The sequence below is a fragment of the Periplaneta americana genome, chromosome 2 (assembly GCF_040183065.1).
Source record: "Periplaneta americana isolate PAMFEO1 chromosome 2, P.americana_PAMFEO1_priV1, whole genome shotgun sequence".
NCBI classification, from domain to species: Eukaryota; Metazoa; Arthropoda; class Insecta; order Blattodea; family Blattidae; genus Periplaneta; species Periplaneta americana.
Window position 1 is genome coordinate 163,697,156 of NC_091118.1, and position 19,921 is coordinate 163,717,076.

At 34.1% G+C, this 19,921-nt stretch overlaps 1 protein-coding gene across 3 annotated transcripts in view; it reads right to left on the reverse strand.

The window, feature by feature from the left end:
* Window positions 1–19,921, reverse strand: part of Epg5 (ectopic P-granules autophagy protein 5) — an 84,733-nt gene that overhangs the window by 43,061 nt on the left and 21,751 nt on the right. The window contains exons 12-25 of one of the 3 annotated variants that reach the window (XM_069818762.1): window positions 19,409–19,435; window positions 18,969–19,208; window positions 15,053–15,216; window positions 14,394–14,618; window positions 12,697–12,820; window positions 8,991–9,157; window positions 7,775–7,924; window positions 6,514–6,694; window positions 3,735–3,877; window positions 3,470–3,647; window positions 2,296–2,493; window positions 1,279–1,410; window positions 827–892; window positions 249–509 (exon numbers count right to left, since the gene is read on the reverse strand). In XM_069818762.1, the coding sequence (XP_069674863.1) occupies window positions 249–509; window positions 827–892; window positions 1,279–1,410; window positions 2,296–2,493; window positions 3,470–3,647; window positions 3,735–3,877; window positions 6,514–6,694; window positions 7,775–7,924; window positions 8,991–9,157; window positions 12,697–12,820; window positions 14,394–14,618; window positions 15,053–15,216; window positions 18,969–19,208; window positions 19,409–19,435 (2,256 nt within the window). The remainder of the gene's footprint in view (window positions 1–248; window positions 510–826; window positions 893–1,278; window positions 1,411–2,295; window positions 2,494–3,469; window positions 3,648–3,734; window positions 3,878–6,513; window positions 6,695–7,774; window positions 7,925–8,990; window positions 9,158–12,696; window positions 12,821–14,393; window positions 14,619–15,052; window positions 15,217–18,968; window positions 19,209–19,408; window positions 19,436–19,921) is intronic. The other 2 variants (XM_069818763.1, XM_069818764.1) reach the window with 2 other exon arrangements.

The window sequence follows — 19,921 nt, forward strand, 5'->3', positions numbered from 1 at the left end:
TCATTTTATATCAGATGTGTATGGGGTAAAGTATATATATATATATATATATATGAAGTAGCAATATTACTCTATGAAGTGCATGAACTTCACAACAATCCCAACAATGTTGCCAACTTTATTTCGAATAAGCCGCGTACATGTATTTTTCCTTGTATATTTCGGGAAAAAAAGCAATTGGAGCATTCAAGAAAGTACAGTATTTATAGCATGAGAATATTTATATATGTGGACAAGCAGAAATTTACCTCTTGGTAGGTCAGCATCTTCTGTTCAGTTGCATAGTTTCGGGTTTCCTCTTTTACTTTGCCCAAGTTCTGACCAGGCCTTAGTCTCCTTGGAGGAGCTAGGTTCTCTCCCTCCCCGGACATGAGGGCATTCAGAATGTCGAACCACACTTCCAAAGATAAACTCTGTGTCTCACTTCCTCGCAAAGCCAAGTTAAGCACCTCACCATAATGTTCAGGAAAGTCGTGAAGCAGCAGCTGACGAATGTGTCTGCGAAATACCTGTTCATGGGCATAACAGTGTACTAGACTAATATTCTTATACATTGTAGAAATTTAAATTATTTTTTAAAACATCCAAAATTTCATAAGTTGTTCCGCCAGTGAAATTTACGACTTAACTTTTTCTAGTGTATAGTGAAATATTTACTAATTCCATTTTATTTTTTGTATGAACTACTTTAATAAACATGATTAAGTAAAAATATAACAGATGCCACTGAAATTATAATATGTCAATTTATTCCCACACGAAATTATTTCATTATGTATATATATATTTCGGTCTATTGGCGGGTATTTGACTGTTCGTTATTCACCCATGTGAAGCCAGTTCTGTAGACCAATTTACGAGAAAGATGTTGCCCAGAGTGCGCCATAGGAGGCTGGAATATAAAAAATATAAAAAATACAAAAAATAAAAACAGAGAAACGAAAGAAAATAGAAAGAAGAAAACCAAAATAAATAAAAAATAAGAGAAAAAAGAATGAGATGCAAAATGAAAGAAAAGACAAACAAATAAAGGGCAAAAAGAAATACAGAAATACCGTAAGAAATGAAGAAAGAAAGCAAGCAAGAATGAAAGAAGAAAGGAAAAAGGAAGTATGTAATAAATATTATTACATAGTGTCAATGCCAAAGTATTACAGTTAAAAATTCATAAACAAGAACCCAAATCAATGCTCAGTATTCACGTCTGATCAGATACATTTCAGATACTTATTGGTATAAAAGCCATATGAGTCAGATAATATCGGTATTTATTTTTACCTCATGCAATATGAGTTTTTCTTCTTCTGGGTTCAGTCCTGCAGTTGTAAGTGCTTTTCCCACAAGTTCTATGAATTGTGATCTCTCACTCAATCGAGGCCGACGTGTGACCAACCACCGAGCAACATCAAACTAATGAAGAGAAAACGTCAAAATAAGTTATTTTTAATTGCATAAGGTTTACAAGGAAGCCTTCTGTAATGTTACATCGAAACCACCTTTGCAAATACATACACGAGTAAATAATGAGAAAAAAAAAAGATCAACAAAAATACAGTTACTTATACAAATTATAAGAAACAAAATATAGTTTTGAAATATACATGTTCTACTCCACTAGTATTTGAATAACTTTCTATTTATTAATGAAGTGAAATCAGATTCGCTACATCTTACACTACAGCAGAATACAATTCATTCTCTCTGCCAGTAGAAATTTAGTATGATAAAGAAGGTCGAAGACGATGTTTATACAGTGGATTCCACTTAATAGCACCCTGTTGGGACCATGCGTTTTGGTTCAATACAACAGCTAGTCCTCTTAACCGGAATAAGATACATATATCGAAGTGTACTGCATTTGTCTCTCTAAGCTTGGTTCTAATAAGCAGCTGGCCCTACTAACCTCAGGACCTATTACACGGAATCTATGTATTTGATATTAAAGCCTAGATAATGCAGAAAGGTGAAGAATTGGAGAGCTGCACTTTCTAACAGTGTAGTAAAAAGGTTACATAAATATAAATTGAAGCTATTCTTGGAAGCCATTATCTGAAATTTTATACCGAATACTTCAAATAAAGTATGTTCTATTTCATTACCTTTCATAACCTTTTCTAATGAATACCAACTTTCTACACTTACCTTTAATAAATTACTTATTCTTTAAATCGGATAATAAAACTAAAACTTGGAGAAAAAATATTGCTACGAATATCGTAGAGTATATTAAAAAAAATAAACATTACATGATCCCTAGTGTTACAATAATTATGATTCCTGAAAGAATGTTAATACCTTGGATAACAAAACAAAACAAAGTTCTGCAGGCTGTTGATACACTATCTCCACTACTGTTTTATACATTTGCAAGAATGTTGGTGTGCTTGCAACAGCTGGAGTGAAGTGTGGACCCAAGACTCCACCCAGATGTGGCTGCTGAATAATTGTGCCCAATAATCTCATACACTGACTTTCATCTCCACATACAAACACCTGCAGGAACAAAGAATGATTACAACACGGCAATTAAAATACACGTGTAATAATTGTTCTCTAAGATACAGTTTGACATAAAATCATAAGAATGTAAACGTAAAATCATTTTCATTTTCGTTTTTTTTTATAGATGAAAATAATTTTTATCTGTGTTGGTTTGATAATGGATATTTATCCATCGTCATATTACCATGGTAATGGCATTCATTACCACACTGAGTGCAATATCACACTGCAGAACACATTCGAACGGTAATGATGCTCATATCTCACTAGTTGTATAAATACAGTAACTATTTTTATAGTTATTCTGTTATGTGTAATGAGATACACTCTCTTGAAAGTTAAACCTATGCGAAAAAATTATTTCGAAGTCTATCCAGCAAGCTACCACCACTGAACTAGTTCTGCAATAGGCTGGTAATCTATCCTGTACAGAACATACTTACTCGAAACAAGAACAAGATCTTACACAAGAAATGGACACAATGCAATCATCTAAGATGCAAAAGAGATCGTACATAATCTGGACACAAATGGTTTGCCCAACTTTATATTGAATTCTGAAGGATATTAAGTTCTAAATCGCAGTTTGATGGTGATAATGACGATTACAAGAATCACGACTATATTCTACAAGCTACGTCCCAGCTCTGAAACTCTGCGAGGTAAGGTGAGGAACAGTGAAAAATTCTCCAAGTAAAAAAAGAGCAGATATACATTATGGCGACAAAGTACACCTTTCTACCCAAAAACACTGACCATAGGTTTAGTTCATATAAAGATAACTGTGTAACAAGTCACATCAAGTTTTGAAATAGAATTGTATGTATTTAGCCCATTTTTTCTGCCTTTTCTCCGTCAGTGTGCGGCTTGCATTACTTCAAGGGTTACAGAACTGGTATGCAAATAGTGTATCATTCTGCAACACTCTTAATGTATTACTTATATAAAAAAGGTAAAAGTAACTGACCTGACCAAGAGTTTCAATGCAAGTTGTGAGTAATTGTTTAGATGGTGGATAAAAAGCTGATTCATCATTGTACAGTGTGATCATGTGATAGAACAATGTAACTCCTACATCATGAAGTTTTAATGCGGTATCCGTATTTCTTATTGATTTGTGCCTCTGAAATTCTGCTTCCAAAAGCCTATGAAAGAAATACACATATAAGTGAGATGCATCACAGTAAGATATACAATAATTAACTCAAACGTATATTGCAAGTTATACATACGATATAACATGTTCGATGTATACACTGCTAGCACAGACTTTCTGGGGTGGTGGCTGCATTGCACGTGCCAAGATGCTTTCATACTCTCCACGGTTCTGTTCAATAAGATGCTCTGTACCTTCATTTATCCTAGCTTCACAAACCTGCAACAATAATAGATTTCAATTACCAAACAAGGTTGTAAAAGTAGTATATTTTCTTACACCTATCTGTGAGGGCCGTCCAGAAAGTAAGTTTCCCTGAGACCCTTTAACGAAAGAAAACACAATTTTATAGAAAGATTTATTGGAATAGATACAGCAATTGTTGAGCTATTTTTCAACATATTCCCCACAGGAATTGAGACATTTGTGATACCGTGGAATCAACTTTTGTATTCATGTATTACAGAAGTCTGCTGCCTGGGATTGGAACCAGTGTGTGACAGCTGTCTGTACCTCTCTGTTGATCCCACGGTATGACAAAAATCTCAATTCTTCTTGTGAATATGTTGAAAAATAGCTCAACAATTGCTGTACCTGTTCCAATAAATCTTTCCACGAAATTTGTTTTATTTCTGTAAACGGCCCCAGGGAAACTTACTTTCTGGACGCGCCTCGTATATAAATTATATATCGTCCCTCCTCTGGCAAACTAGCGAAAGTGACATATAAACGCTAGTCACTTTCGCTAGTTTGCCAGAGGGGGGACGATATGCTCACAAATATACTTACCAATAAGAGTGAAATCATAATATAAAGTTGTTTACTTTAAAGAGATATACTTGTAAAAACCACATTATTAAATAAAAGTTCGAATATCGTAATTAATTTGTTCGTGATAATTGTGATGGTTATGATGACAATCAAACCACTTAAACCCATGTAACAGCGAAAGTTTTCTCCAAACGTTCAAACCACTTACTTATAAACATACTTTATTACATGTTGTTCCTTAAATAATATCATACTTTTCCTTTAGCTTACTCATTGTTTATCCGTATTACAAATAGACTTCAATGTTTAATTTTTAACAAAATGTCTTCACAAGCTATCATTATTACAATTCACTGTTCTGGCACTATTAATTGTGAAGTTTTTACATTTGAACTCTTAATTAATGTTGGTCTAACTGATGAACAGGAGGTTTGATATGCACAGTTTCATGTCTTCAATCCATTTACCATCTTCAAAATCATTAATAACATTATACTGGCATTTAACTTCAAAAGAAACACTTCCTAAATATCTTTACAATTTTTACACTAGTACTTCTTTTCAGAGCCATTCTGCGTAAAAAACTATTGCATAACAACAAATATCTTCACAGATTTCATTGGTAACAATGATTTAATTATATCATTGTGACACCCTGTGGTCTAGACCAATTATGTGATTCATAACATTACAAACCACTTTGGCATGTGACTGGTATTATTGGAGATCATGCAACTGTTAGTTATCCAGCAGAAATGTTCCAGTAACTGATCTAATAGAAACAATGGCTAGTGGAAATGACAATAGTCGAAGATGACAATTATTGGCGTTCTAATGTAAGTCAGAAGGACATTACCTGATAGAAGTGATCACCATGCATTCGTCTATTTACAGACTTAAACAGTCTCTTAGTTTACGATCACTGCTTTATTAACACTAAAATTTCAGAACAGTTGGATAGTTACATTACGAGTACAATGGCTCACATCTGTAACCATTTAACTAATTTTGTGTCTTGTTTTTCAATTGGGCTTTTAGTTCTTTTGCTAATTTTGTAAATTTCAGTATGTGTGCCTCATCTATTCTTAAGTCCTGCTGTTCACAAATGTGGATTCTTCTGTTTCTAAAATGTGTATTCTGCACAGATGAATGACTAGACAATTATGACCTCAATTTGGTTGAAAATGGCAACAACATATTTTTCTAGATTTTTTACCGTTGTTTTTCAAGTCTTTCCTCTGCTCGCCAACTTGTTTCTATGTGACTCTCAAATGTATTTGAAGAATATTTGTGCTTCTGTGTTTGCTTTTAACTATTCTTGAGCATCTGATGGTTCAAACATTTTTTTCTGGTATTGATGTTTGCCCCATTTTTGTTAATGTATCTGCTGTGTCATACATTTACTGAGTGTACTTATGAACGTTTTATAGGCCTTTTGGTATTTTGATCAGATTTCCTATATTGGTCATGTCTTGTTCACAACAAGACTCAACTCTGCTAATGATCATCTTATTTATCATTCTACTATCAGTAACAATAAATTCCATCTTTCAAATGCTCTTCTTTCAGAAATAGAATTTGATGGTGCTAGGTTGCCAGAGTTCAACAAGGCAGACGAGATCATATACGGACACTAAAATCAACTACTCTGAGATAATAAATTTGAAAAATGTAGATGCATTCATATTAAAATTATTGTTTTCACAGATATTAGGATCCTCTATAAAGTATGTAACTTTTAGATTTGACGTAAGTTTTCAAATTTTTGTAAATAAAATGCTAGTTCCTATGTTATTCGAACAAAAATGTTTCAGTCATCCTAACTAAGGAGAAGAAACAGTGCAATGTACTGTCCTTTTCAAGGTGAATGACAGAACATCTTCACTAAATTTTCTTTGATTGGTCCAAAATAAAAACTGATTTCTATCTTACTTAAAACAAAATGAACGTTTCATGTTTAAAACTCGACAGCACAATTGGTTTCTTGAAAATAAAACTTGAAGCCTCAAATTAAATCTAGTTCACATATTTCCACCTATCTACTTAGGAGGCATTACAAATATGATATTATAAGCAGAGAGTACCTTGAGCCGAATAGCTGCAGGACCAGCACAATTCGTTATGTTCCCTCTTCTTGTGTGAGGTTCACTATCACAGGCTGCATGAAGCACCACTTCCAACTCGACATCACGATACAACATTGGTACCAACTCCAAGAAGTTGCAATCCAAAGCTGTGTGCTCTGATGTGCGCAAAGAGTAGATTCTGAAATAGACAGTAACGAATTTTAGAAAATTTCTTTCTATGTCATGAAGATTGCTATGGCCATCATTGTACTCTGGTGGTGACGGTGGCGGTGGAGGTGGGGGTGGGAGTGGGAGTGGGGGTTGGGGGTGGGGTAGGGAGGTGGGGTGGGGATGGGGTGGGGGTGGGGGTGGGGTGGGGATGGGGTAGGGGTAGGGGTAGGGTGGGGTGGGGTGGGGTGGTGGTGGTGGTGGTGGTGGTGGTGGTGGTGGTGCCGGTGGCAATGGTGGCAGCTGCAGCAGTGGCAGTAGTAGTGATGGTGGCAGTGATAGTGGTGTGATGATAACAATGGCAATGATTACAGTTACCACCACAATCATCCCCATCGCTGACGCTTATGCTTTCACCACCATCACCCACCATCATCACTAACACCAAAGATCAAATATTTTTTTAGAAAATCTTTGTTCAGCACAAATTCCACTTGGATTTGCTGGGACTTGAACCCAGATCTCCAATGTATAATGTTGAGGTTCTATATGTTCAGCTAACAATACTTGCAATATAAATGCATACATTAAGTTATTTTCACAACGAAATCCGAAATCACAAGGAAATTATCATGTTCCAATTGTATTTATTTAATTTTAAGTACAGATATGATGATATCACATGGAACATCTAAAAGTCAAATACTATGAAATATAGATGATTAAAAAGTAAGCAGCAGAACATTACAAAATAAGGAATTAAATTCTTATGTTCCTTGATAAAAAGCAGATTTTATTCTTCCTTCCTGTAAAACATTTTTTACTAAGTACCGAGACTATCATCCCATGTTAAGTTTACACGCTTTGTTATTTATGTTTATAAATTTTCAATTTCAGTGCAATTTATATAAAGAACATTATTTATATTTCCCATGTAAGAAAAACGACCAATTAAAACTTGTGAACGTGTAAAAAAGATGATTATTAGAAGCCAAATACGTTTCATAAACAGAGAAGCTGAAAAAATGTAATCTTAAAAAAAGACAAGCAAACATAACCCAACAATATTTGATTACGTAATATTAGCACAATACACAAAAAATTAACTTACTGAGCATACTCCAATAGAGCTTTGAAGGAAGCTTTTAGACCATCAAGTAAGGCACCCCTGTTGCATAACATCTCACTAGTGACTAGAGGCATGACTGGTTTCACAGCCCTCAGTGGCGGAGCAGGTACAGGTAAGTCGTAGGATTGAAGACTGAAAAGACAGAATTAAAAATTATAAATTCTCAAAATCAAGTAACTGCATACTTCTGTTGCAACCAATGAATGTACTAATGTAAATACTGCGCGCAAATTCTCAAACATCCCATAATTTACTGTCTTTTATTCAGATGTCTGTTTAAATTTTTTCAGCATCATAATAATGATGATAATGATTTTGATATATTATACAGTAAAATCCCTCGTAACTGGAGTTTTGTTCCCCAGGTGAATACACAAGGTAAATTCTACAAGTGGGTGTGCAAAGAAGAAAATAATACTTGCATTTGTTGTGTTTTATTTGTGTAGAACATTTTATACAACAAGGGTCCGAAGTTCAATTTTCATTTATATGAGAACTCATTTTTATGACTTATCTTCTTTTACTCAAATATTATCGAATTGATCATACTATCAGAGTTCAGGGCTCATATTATGTTCACTATAAATGAGACACTGAAAGTTAATCAATCAATTAAACAATTTAACAACCAATGACTCTGACACCAATTAAGCAAAAGGGAATACTGTAAATAATCAAAGGTTTATGTCTAACAACAGGGTTGTTATCAAGCAGAACAAACCAAGATCTTCTCTGAAACTTTCCATAATATCTCTATTCAGAACTGGGATTGCCAGATTGTATGTTTTTTCTATATATCTACGTATTACATTTTCTTATGATTAACATATTGTCAGCCTCTTTACACTGTAACGGCAAAGTATGTCCCCAGAAAGACGGAGGCTTGGCCGATGCTTAGTACATAATTACCAAATAATCAATTATGTACCGGTATTACTAAATCCCTGGAAAGTTCACATACACCTTCCTTATTTTTTATGAAAATCTTCCGTTTTTCGTAAAACAAATCTGGCAACACTACTCAGAACATCACAGTTTTGTGATCAGAACCATAACTGTCACAACATACAACGCCATATTAAATAAGTAAGAAAATACATGGTAGAAAGCTAATGTATTATACAAGTAGCTTCAGCTGATAATCATTACAACTGAGTGAATGATGTTATAACATCTTATAATCATTAATAAAACCAACCGTTTCAAAATTTTTTCACAAGGCTCAGTCGTATCTTCAGGACTAGATAACACAGGAACTTTTACTCTGTGATCCTCAATTCTGAAATGGGTTATTTCCCATTCTAATGCTGCTGTTTGCTGATCTTCTCTAACCTTAGTATAATCCATGTATTCCAGCCATGGAGTCTGCAAGCAGAAGAAAATTAAATGTTTCAGATTCAGAGCACTCTCTTAATCATAACTATACATTCTTCCTGTAACTACATAATTCTTTGCAATTCATGAATATTAACATAATATAGATCCTTCAAAAAATAGTCATACTCGTATGTGTCATCACTCTTGTACATGCAAGAAGTTTATGCTTAATGAAAATTTATTGAAAACAAGCAAAAGAAAATTTCACATTCTACCTTACATGGAGTAAAGGACTAGAGACAATATAACTAAAGTATATATTGTTGGTATTGTATGACTTACAAATTTAAAATATAATATCAAAACCAATAAAGCTATATAGTGATATGTATAATTAAATAATAATCTAGAAGAGCCATTTTCATCTGCTGGTGTGCTGCAAGAAAATGAAAATAACTTAGGTTATTGTAGGAAAAATTGTGAAAATAAAAGTGAAAAGAGTAGTAAAAAAGTGAGTCGAGAAGAATCAACTTTCAGCGAATGTGGAACAAGTCAACATTCAGTAAACACAATGTAGGTTGCGAGCAGCAGAAAAGAGAATGACTAAGATTGCCAGATCAGTAAAGTTAGAATATTAGATCACCCTTAAAAAATTTCGTATTTCATTTGTCTTTATAAAAAAAAAAGATATTGTACATTAAATATCTTGGCAAAACATGTAATAATATTGTATGTTTTCATATTTCCTAATATAACAAATTAAGAAAACACGCCTAATACCGTAATTATCACACTAATATTGAATTCTAATAATTTTCTATCATTAAATTTTACTTTTCTATAAGAAAATTCAAATAAAAATACAAAAAAGTATGTTATTCTATTTGTGAATAATGTGTATGTTGTTTCTCTTCTCAACCTTTTTTGCCCCATGCGCCCTTTCACCATTTATCATACTATCATTCTCCCCTATGTTGGCTCAAAAATAATGCATATTAGGAATGGGACCTCGATACTCGCGATACCTTAATACCTACGATACTCAGTACTATCGAAGCATGTCTAATACATCAGGATATGTCTTCGATACTTTCAATTTCTGCATTTTAAATAACATTCAATCCTAAATCCAAGAATTTCAGCACGTAGTGATCATGTTAAGATCCTCTCTTCAAAGGGCAAAAATCATTGTACTTGGCACGCACAGCTCCCTCAATTAGTGGCTACAAAACAGATATATACCTGTTCTGTGTCAAATACAATGCATGTGTCGCCTCTACCCTTTACCCATTATCATTCGGTTCAATTAGTGAATAACAAAAACTGGTGGTATGGGAAGCTTATAGCTGTCAACTTGTTAAAACAGCTTAAGTTATAAATAACTATATAAACAATAACGTATATATAAAAGAAGAATAAACCGTAGATTCGTAGAACTACTGTCGGTGACTCAGGAGAAGACGAGAGCGGACTGAAGAGGAAGGGATGTGAACAGATAACGTACGACAACACGTCAATATTTGTAATGTAGTAAGCGGCAACATTAGGTCTCCTTCCGTTCAACTTAGCTTTAATTTCCATACGCATTGTTACTCATGTTTCCTGCACCAGTAATAACCTGGCTACTGGGATGCTTATCTGAGCGATGTTTATAATAATCAACAGCAATAGTCAAGAAGGTCACATTCTTGCCCCTCGTCTTCTCCTGAGTAACGGACAGTAGTTACAATACTTGTAATTTAATATAAAAGCAGTGATACTAGGGGATGAAAACGATAGTGTAAGAGACGTACTACCTAGCTACCTACAATAACAGTTCTTGGGAGACGAAGGAAAAAAAGTGTGCTATTCTTAAAGTTTTCAAAATACTGTAATTACAATTCTCTACAAAAGACATACCATGTTATACTTTCCCTAACCCTTCCCTCTCAGCTTCGAGATTTCTTTTAGCAGGTTATAGTGTTACTGTCAATACTCTAGTGTGTAGTTCGTTTGTGTCTATTTAACAGCATGCAGGTACATTGTGTATCATCTGGAGAATTATAAAGATGTTTTTAATAACTGAATATCGAGTATTGGGTATCAGTTTCAAAATTTTGGTATTGGTATCGAGTATCATCCCGTCCCTAATGCATATAAAATTGAAAATATTTTATTTTATATATGAATGCATATACATTTATCTCCTTTACTCGTATTTGTATATTATACTCCTCATTCCGTCCTAAAATCCTCAAAATTTCTCCCTGGCTGGGAACCAGAGCTTTAGATTATATGTGTGTGCCGCGAGATTTTAAATTACACTTAGTGTGCCACATGTTGAAAAAAGTTGAAAAACCCTGATCTAGAATGTGATGTTAATCTGAACACGAACAATTAAATAAAATATCTTATTTTCTTGAATACCCCACGTACTTTTTTCTGAAATATACAAGTAAAAAATACGGATGTGCGGCTTATTCAAAATGAAGTTGGCAACATTGCCCAATTTTCCTTCTGTGCAACTCCTAAGGTAGTAGCACATGCTATTATTTTCCCGCATGGGTATTTCAGTTGTTAACATTGTTAAATGGCGTTTGGATTAGTAGTAGATGTGTCAGAATCAAGTTCAAATGTGATAAGTTTATAGTTTGTGCGTCTTATAATTTCAATGGATCTGTGATGCATAGTCATGCATTCGCTCCTTCTTGTTGAAAAGAACTTCAAAAAAGTGTAGCATCTACAATCAGTTGGAAGGAACAGAGCACGATTGTGTATGGAGAAGTGAGAGTAAAGACGATTGCCTAGCTGATGATTATTATGATGATGATGGTAATGACGAAGCCAGAGTATTATGAAGAATAATTAATAGTAATAGCAGGTATTTATTACAACAAGCCAAGTAGTACCATACAAAATAAAGGTAGCTAATGTACTGATGCATGCTATTAATGTTGTAGGACATAGTATACATGGCCGATTAAGTAAAACAACTGACACGCATGCAGTGCTTGTGCAAAGAGTGAGTTTGAAATGCGTTCTGCTCTAGGATAAAATTCATTGTTAATTGAACTCTGTGTTTAATTGTTTTTAATCTGTTGTAAATATAATTGTTGGAAGTTTTATTATTTTTTTTTCAAAAGTGGACAGCTTATTCGAGAAAATACGGTACAGTAAAATCCCTCATAACTGGCAATACCAAAACAACCGCACTTTTGGCTGGAGTAAAAAAAAGTTTAAATCTGCCAGACTGCCACAGTCTGGGCTGTCAGTGTTGTCACATTAGGAAGTTTGCATGAACTTTCATTTTCAGTGAATATTCGAACCTAAAATTAATGTATTATTTGTGTTGTGTGATGTATTTTAATAAGGAAAATCCACACAAATTTGTTATGTTTATTCAGTTACAAACAATGATAGAAAAATAAGCATCATATGGCTGCAGTTTCAACACTTGGCACCATGAAATACGAACTTTTTCCGCATATACCGGTATTTATTCAATTATCCGGCAATATCTCGTATCTGGAACTAGCCTAGTCCCTTTGGTGCTGGTTAAGAGGGAGTCTACTGTACTTATGGAATACATTATTTTAGTTTAATATTACCATATTTCCTTGTAACAGTGCTGCCAACTTGCTTGAATTATACTGCGGAGGTAATGCAGGAAGGAAAAGACCTGGTTCGTGAAGTCTTGGTTCTTCTAGCCACAAACTAAATGTCCGAAATAGTCTGTTGAAAGGAGAACAGAATATTAAAATGAAGAGTAACACTTAGAAACATTAACATTGTTATTAAAGACAATTTCTAAGTATGAGTTTCTAGGCTTTCACAGTTAATACGTTCAGAATTATATTTCTGGGTATTTCACCACGTCCTAAAACTTAACATCGTCACATTTTGGAACTGCATGCAAGCTCATCATCAGAGCAAATAGATACGACTTGAAGAGTCCTCTACTCTGTATCAATTTGCTCTGATGATGGAACTTGCATGTAGTTCCAAAACGTTGGAGATTTTAAGTTTCAGGATACAATGAAATACTCAAAAGACTACTCAGTGAATAATTCCCGAAGTTTAAAAATCTTTAAATTGGTTCTTTGTAGCATTATAACACACTTTTTCTATGTACTAAATAATAAGAAAATAAAAATTAAATGAGAACTGAAGAATCCAGTAACAAAATTAAATATATGCTAACATACTAGAAGAATGAAGGGTCCAGGAGAAGTTTCTTCCAGTGTAAACCTTCCTTAATATGCATATAATGTGGAACTAAGCGAGTTTTTCCCCTTGTATGATCATGGGATCTTAAAGATTCCAACTTTAACTGCCTGATTCAATTAAAATATAAAAATTACTAAATTTGGACTAAACGAGTTTTCCCCCTGAATCCTTCATATGAAACCCTCTTTCTTGGTATATATATTATTCAAAAGTCAGGACACTTTTTAAATTATTGAATGCTAAAATAAAATGTATATAAAAATAAAAACGCCATTTTATTTACAAAAAAATGGGGTTTAACTTTACAATACTTGTTTTTAATTATTTCATGTTGCCTCTTCTAGCAACATTTATTTCGAAATATAACAAATCAAAGAAATTCCAAGCTATTCTCGTGTGGGATATTTCTTTTTTTATTAATTTTTCGCAAATTTATTCCCAGAAATAATGGTTTCGTCTGTACAAACGCCATGGACATAGTTGTGCAAAAGGGAACCAACCCACAGAGAAGAGTAGGAACTGAGATATTTAAGTTCAAAGTTTTTCTTTTGTTACAAAATTAATGTACCAAAATTCTGAAGCAGATTTTTTCTACAATCATATCAGGAGATGGGTTGTGTCATTTTTGTATAATGAATAATGATTCTTCCCCTGTTTCCTGGTAACATTATCTAAAGCATCACGATTTTGTGGGTTGGTTCCCATTTGCACAACTGCATCCATTATTGGTCTATTCAGTGTTATTAAGAATAATACGAAGAATTTTCCAACAGCCCAGGAAGATTCAGAACTGTACTGAATCAGTCTTTAATCAGATGCTATTACAACTGAAGAATAAAATAACGGCTGTACCGGTATCTGACTTTTATATTAAATATTATTCTAACAAAATTTCAGCTATTTGAACAGTGTCCTCACTTTTGAATAATCCATACTTCAGTAACATAAACTTTCATTGTCTTGTAACTGTAAAGATGCTCACGTGTAAACTGCTATATGAAACAAAAATATGCATTCCAGTTACGAAATTAGGTATGTAAACAATATAATGTTGATTCAGATTTAATATTGCACTTACTTTGAGCATTCACAATACCAACTCTTCTTCTCTGCGCTAGGCTCCTGCTGTAAGGCATCCATCATCTGATCCTCCATAGCTTCCTCAGCCTGTGTTGGATCACCAATGCTCTTGGCTCGATAATGTTCTGTTGCATCCTGCAGTCTCTTCTTCAGTTTCTTGTGAAAACTCAGGTTCAGCATTCCTTCAAAGAATTTATCTCCAACACCACCTCTGTCAGGAACACTGTTTAAAATATGTCTTGATTAGAAATGCATTAAACATAAAAGCAAAACGTAATAAATATCCAGGAATTATTATCAATAATACTAGAGATGAAACAGAGGAAATAAAAGTAAGGATACTGACAGACAGTTAATAAAATATATTTCTCTCTTCAATGTCCGTTGCAGGCAATGACTAAGACAGCAAAATCATCTAGAGCTCTGATGCATTAGTCCTGCAGGGTAAACTATTATGCAGTTTTCTCTCTTTAACTGATTTGGTGAACCTTTGAACACATTATTTCTATCAAGTAATTTTTTTCTAATAGAATTTCAATCACAAAATTAGAAAATCATGACATGCAAATTTTAATACCAGTATTTGTTGTAAACTTCAAGTATCCTGTCCTTAGTTTGTAATTACTACCAATACAGTATATTTTTTTTCATAATTACCCTGACACTGATGGTACTCTCGCTAAGAAAAGGCTAAAAAATTTCTGCCACAACAGGGGAAGAAGTGGATGATCTAGAGGAGTATCCAAGGCTTGTTGTGACCACCGATATATAGAAAGGCTGGAAGCTGGTAATGTTGGAATTTTCAAAGTATGAGCTGCTTTCTAAAAATAAGAACGAAAACCCTCAGTAAGAATTTCAAAATAGTGAAACTGTTCACAAATTAAATAATCTATAAGATTTAAAATCATTACACTTCGTTTTATTACACCATAATTAAGGACCATACATAAAATGCATGTAGGATGTTACCTGGATTGTCATGTGAGAAATCCTTCCTCTAGGAACGTGTGAGACCCAACTGCCCGTCCTAAATACCGCAGTTTCTTTTATAGATGAACTTATTAGCAAACTAGGAACAGCATCCATTAAAAGTGTTCTGATTGGCTGAGTGGTCCCTAGCAGAAGTCGAGAAATAATGTCACCAATGTTTGAAAAGTTGTAGCATTTTTGATGGAAGGAAATCTCGCCTCCTGTCACTTAACTACCCCCTCATTTAACCCACTCTAACCTAGTCACAATCCTCGCTTCCTGGGCTTTTGGTCCAAGGAAAATACTCGTCTTTATTTTTAAAAAAACTACACAAACCTTCATTGTACTTTTGATCAAGGGAAAATACTCTTCTTTATTAGCTGTAGGTTGTATGGAAGGTAATATCTACAGTGAATAATGCTAGCACTGCAGTGCTCGCCTTTCATTGGATATGATAGCAGACAATTGTTTCATCGTTGCAATGTTAAAGGAGCAGTCCGCGATAAAATTCCATATTTCGATTATATTACAGGATGTTTACCAAAGTAATCCTTGGATTAACGGCGTTTGCCGCATCGCTCTACGCCTTTTAGTTCGCGAAATATTAAAGGTCTTACTGCAAGCTCTGACGTCATAACCACTGATCGCTTCATAAGACTGCGTTGTAGTTCCGTTTGACATACAGCGTAGAACGAGTAAATATATATTCATACGTTACAGTCAGTTATTAACACACTTAGGACCTATCACATGCATATACTGTAATAATAATAATAATAATAATAATAATAATAATAATAATAATAATAATAATAATAATAATATTAATAATAATAATAATAATAATAATAATAATAATAACTTACCCATTTTGAATTTCGTATGCATAGTGATTAGAACAACTTGGGTCTGGTAAGTGTTCAAACTGAAAAGGTTTAAAATGTCGATCCATTATAACCTAATTCAACGCCTTCACTGAGTGAGTGAATGTATGTGAGACGTGAAATATTCGTAATGAATGGACAGCAAATACGTGTTTATCTCACGTCAACAATAAATTAGTACATGGTTTATATTATTCCATTGCGTCATAGTTGTTGAGTCACACGGTTTAGGCACGAAGCTATGTTTGGGGGAACCTCTAAAACATGTGGATCATCGAATTGCGGCAGTTGATAACCAGAACTACTTCCAAGACATTTTCTGGATAGTATCTTCTCTCCACGCATTTTTCTTCCAGCTGTATGTTTTGTCTTCCACCCATCGTTTAGTGGCTTTAGAGTACTGGAGTCTGGAGCCAGTTACATCTCTTTTCACGTTGTAATTATGGTCCATTATCGCAATCATAGTTCTTGTTACCATTCCACCATATGGAAAGTGTTTTCTCTTAGGAGTGTAAAGCAATCTCTCGTTATGGTATGATTCAAATTTGCTGGTGTGACAAAATTGATTAGTCTGATTTAGGTCTTTTAAAAGGGCAGGGTTACATACAACTTTTTTCAGAGCATTGTAATCGCTGGATCCAGATTCGATCCATTCCCTCTCACTATTGTATGGGTGAATGTGTGCACATTTTTTATTATGTCTCTGTTTCTCCCCATTCGTGTATATTACAAACATGATTTAATACAGAAATGAATCTGTCTTCTAAGTCGTCAGAATCACCTTCACATGTAGCACGAAACCACATAGGTGATTTATGATGCTCTCTTTCCACATTTGTGCGGCAGCTTTAAGCTTTTTGCCATGTGCCAAATGTCAAATTGATAGCCCATCCATTCATATTTGGTCCTTATCAATTTCCTAATTCCTCTATGGTGGTCCGATAGAAAGAGGGTAATGTTCATTTTTTCTTTTAGGCGATCTAGAACTTTTTCGCATGCTGCTTCGCCCACAATTAGACCTTTTTGCAGAACTACGAAGTCTATAATCTTATCTGAATCGAGGTCCATTACACTGTAAGTCACATATTTTGCACTGTAACTAGGTGAGTCAAATTGGCCATCACCGCGATTCGCACATTTTTATTTTTTAGGGAATTGATAAGTTGTTCATGAATCTGAAAATAAGTACATCTGACTGTTGGTTCTACGAATTTTGAAATTATTTTATAAAATGCTGTCTTGCCGATGAAACATAGTTGTGAAGTTATTGAAAATTTTCCAAACAATTTGTATCTTAGCCTATATCGCAGAAGTATAACGCAGAACTCACTGCTATGCTTCACCTCTGTTCGGACTTCCACTCCCAATTACGGGCATTCTGGCACACTGCATTAACTTTCAGCAATGGTCCTATTGTTTCTACCAAATATTTGTAAAAGAGGAATGACAAATATTACAGAAGAAAAACAAAATTTGTAACGCTGACCAGGAGAAAAAAAAAAATTTTTGACTTCCTATTTACTTTCAGTTTCATGTGCAGCGTCCTCGGAACCTGATGAATTAGAATTTGAAGTTTCTTCTTCCATTTGAAAATATGTCTCTAAGTCAGTTTCTGCTCCCCCACATCTGATTCACCACACACATTTCTTAGCGTCTCGCACCCTATCTGTCACTGCACAGCTTTGTTTATATTAGGTTCCTGTGAATTTTCAGCCTCATCAAGAACTACACACACGTCAATATTTTCAGCTATAGGTGCATCACTGCAACTTGCTATTGCTTCTTCGACACCTTCTTTCATTTATAAGCAGAGGAGCGCATAGATCAGAATTGTATTGGGGAGATACTCCTTTCAAAAATAGGAAAGGGACAGAAGTTTTCTTAATTCTCATAGGAGTTCTATTGTCTTTCATTAAATGTCTTTTTAGTAAAGACGATTCTTCAAAATCAGTTTCACGGAAATGACTGGAACACACAACAGTAGTTTTCGATAGTGTAAAACCTTTTCTGTTGATTTTCTTCACCCATGTTTTAAATCTTTGCAGTAACTTTTCTCTGTTCGGAAATACATGAAATGATACCCCTTCTTCATGTTCTGTTTTTGTTGTTCCCTCTGAACACGAAAAATCACAACACCACAGCATTTTAAACTGTATTACGATACAATTTCTTCTGTTTAGTCTACTGTAGTTCAAAATCGTTCATATAAAAGAAAATACGTCTACATAAAACCACAACATTGGTTTGTGCTGGTTTTATGATTAAATGAAAAGCAAAACATGACTTCACACAATTATAAGTCCGAAATTCTGTTCACGTTTACTACAGCGAGAGAATATTATTTATTTTAATACAAAGCACTACGCTGCACTCGCGATGTTCTCAGTCTACTACGCAATCACACCAGTTCAGTGGCTGTGACGTCATAAGTTTTTGTGCGGAGTCAGTAACTCAAGAACCATGCCTCACATTGACATGCGGCAAATTACATTCTACTTATATTGAAAAACGTGTTTGATTAAAGCCAACTTAATTTTATCGCGGACTGCTCCTTTAATGATCATATGGTGTAAAAAAAAAACGAAGAAAATAAAAATCATTAGTCTACTTAACTACAGGCGCGAATAAATAGATTACTGTACCACATAAAATATTACATTAAGTGTTATTCGATACAGTAAGATTAATACAGACTAATTCATAAACAGACATATGTTTACTTTAAGTGCTTGATCCACATTTGCTTTCCCACTTGCAACTGCCAGTTCCCGAAGAACTTCCCTCCAGAGTCCTGTCCTCTCTTCAATTAATTCCTGCTCCAATTCAAGTACAAAATATGCGAACCAAGGACTCTCAGGACTAGATGCTCGTGGCATTAGAGATACTGCATGGGCTGAGCCAGACGCAACCCAACTTAGAAATGATGAAATGGTGCCTCCATGTTTAGTACCAGCTACATTCTGAAATTGGATCAACATTCAGCTTTCAGTTCATGTTTCGGATATAAAAACATTTAAAATTAAAAAATGATGTTATTTAATTCGGTGCACAGCTTCACTCAATATTTAAGTTTTGTATATTCATAAAACTTATATTAATTGCAATGCAAGTCTACTTTATATAAGCACTGCTGCAACTTTTAAGTTATTATTCAACTAACCTCTTCAGCCAATGACTCCAATGCTTGCTATTATTAAGAAAACGAATTAGTAAAAATGTAGCAGAATACATATAAGAAATTATTCTAAATAAGATGAGTGATCAAGATAATTACTCTCTGTAATTTTACTTTTAGAGTAAAAGCTTCCATAACTCAATGACAGAGAGCTGAGTAGGCATATTTAAAAATAATAATTGAATTTGAATTAATAAATGTTTGTGTAGATTTCATATTCAGAACAGGTCCCTTTTATATGCGATAATTTTTAGACATCTCATCTGAAATAATCAATGCAAAGCTTTTTATCAGTCCAAAATTCGCCACTAGACTTGAACTCCGAATCTCGATCTAAAGGAAATTACGACAGCAACTCGATTATGATGTAAACATAATACAATAAAACTTCATTTAAGGGGAAGGACCTACAGGAATGACCAAATATGTGTCAAAATTAACATTTTTTTTTATTTTAAACCTAAAAATACTTCATGGGAGAATTATTAACAATAATAT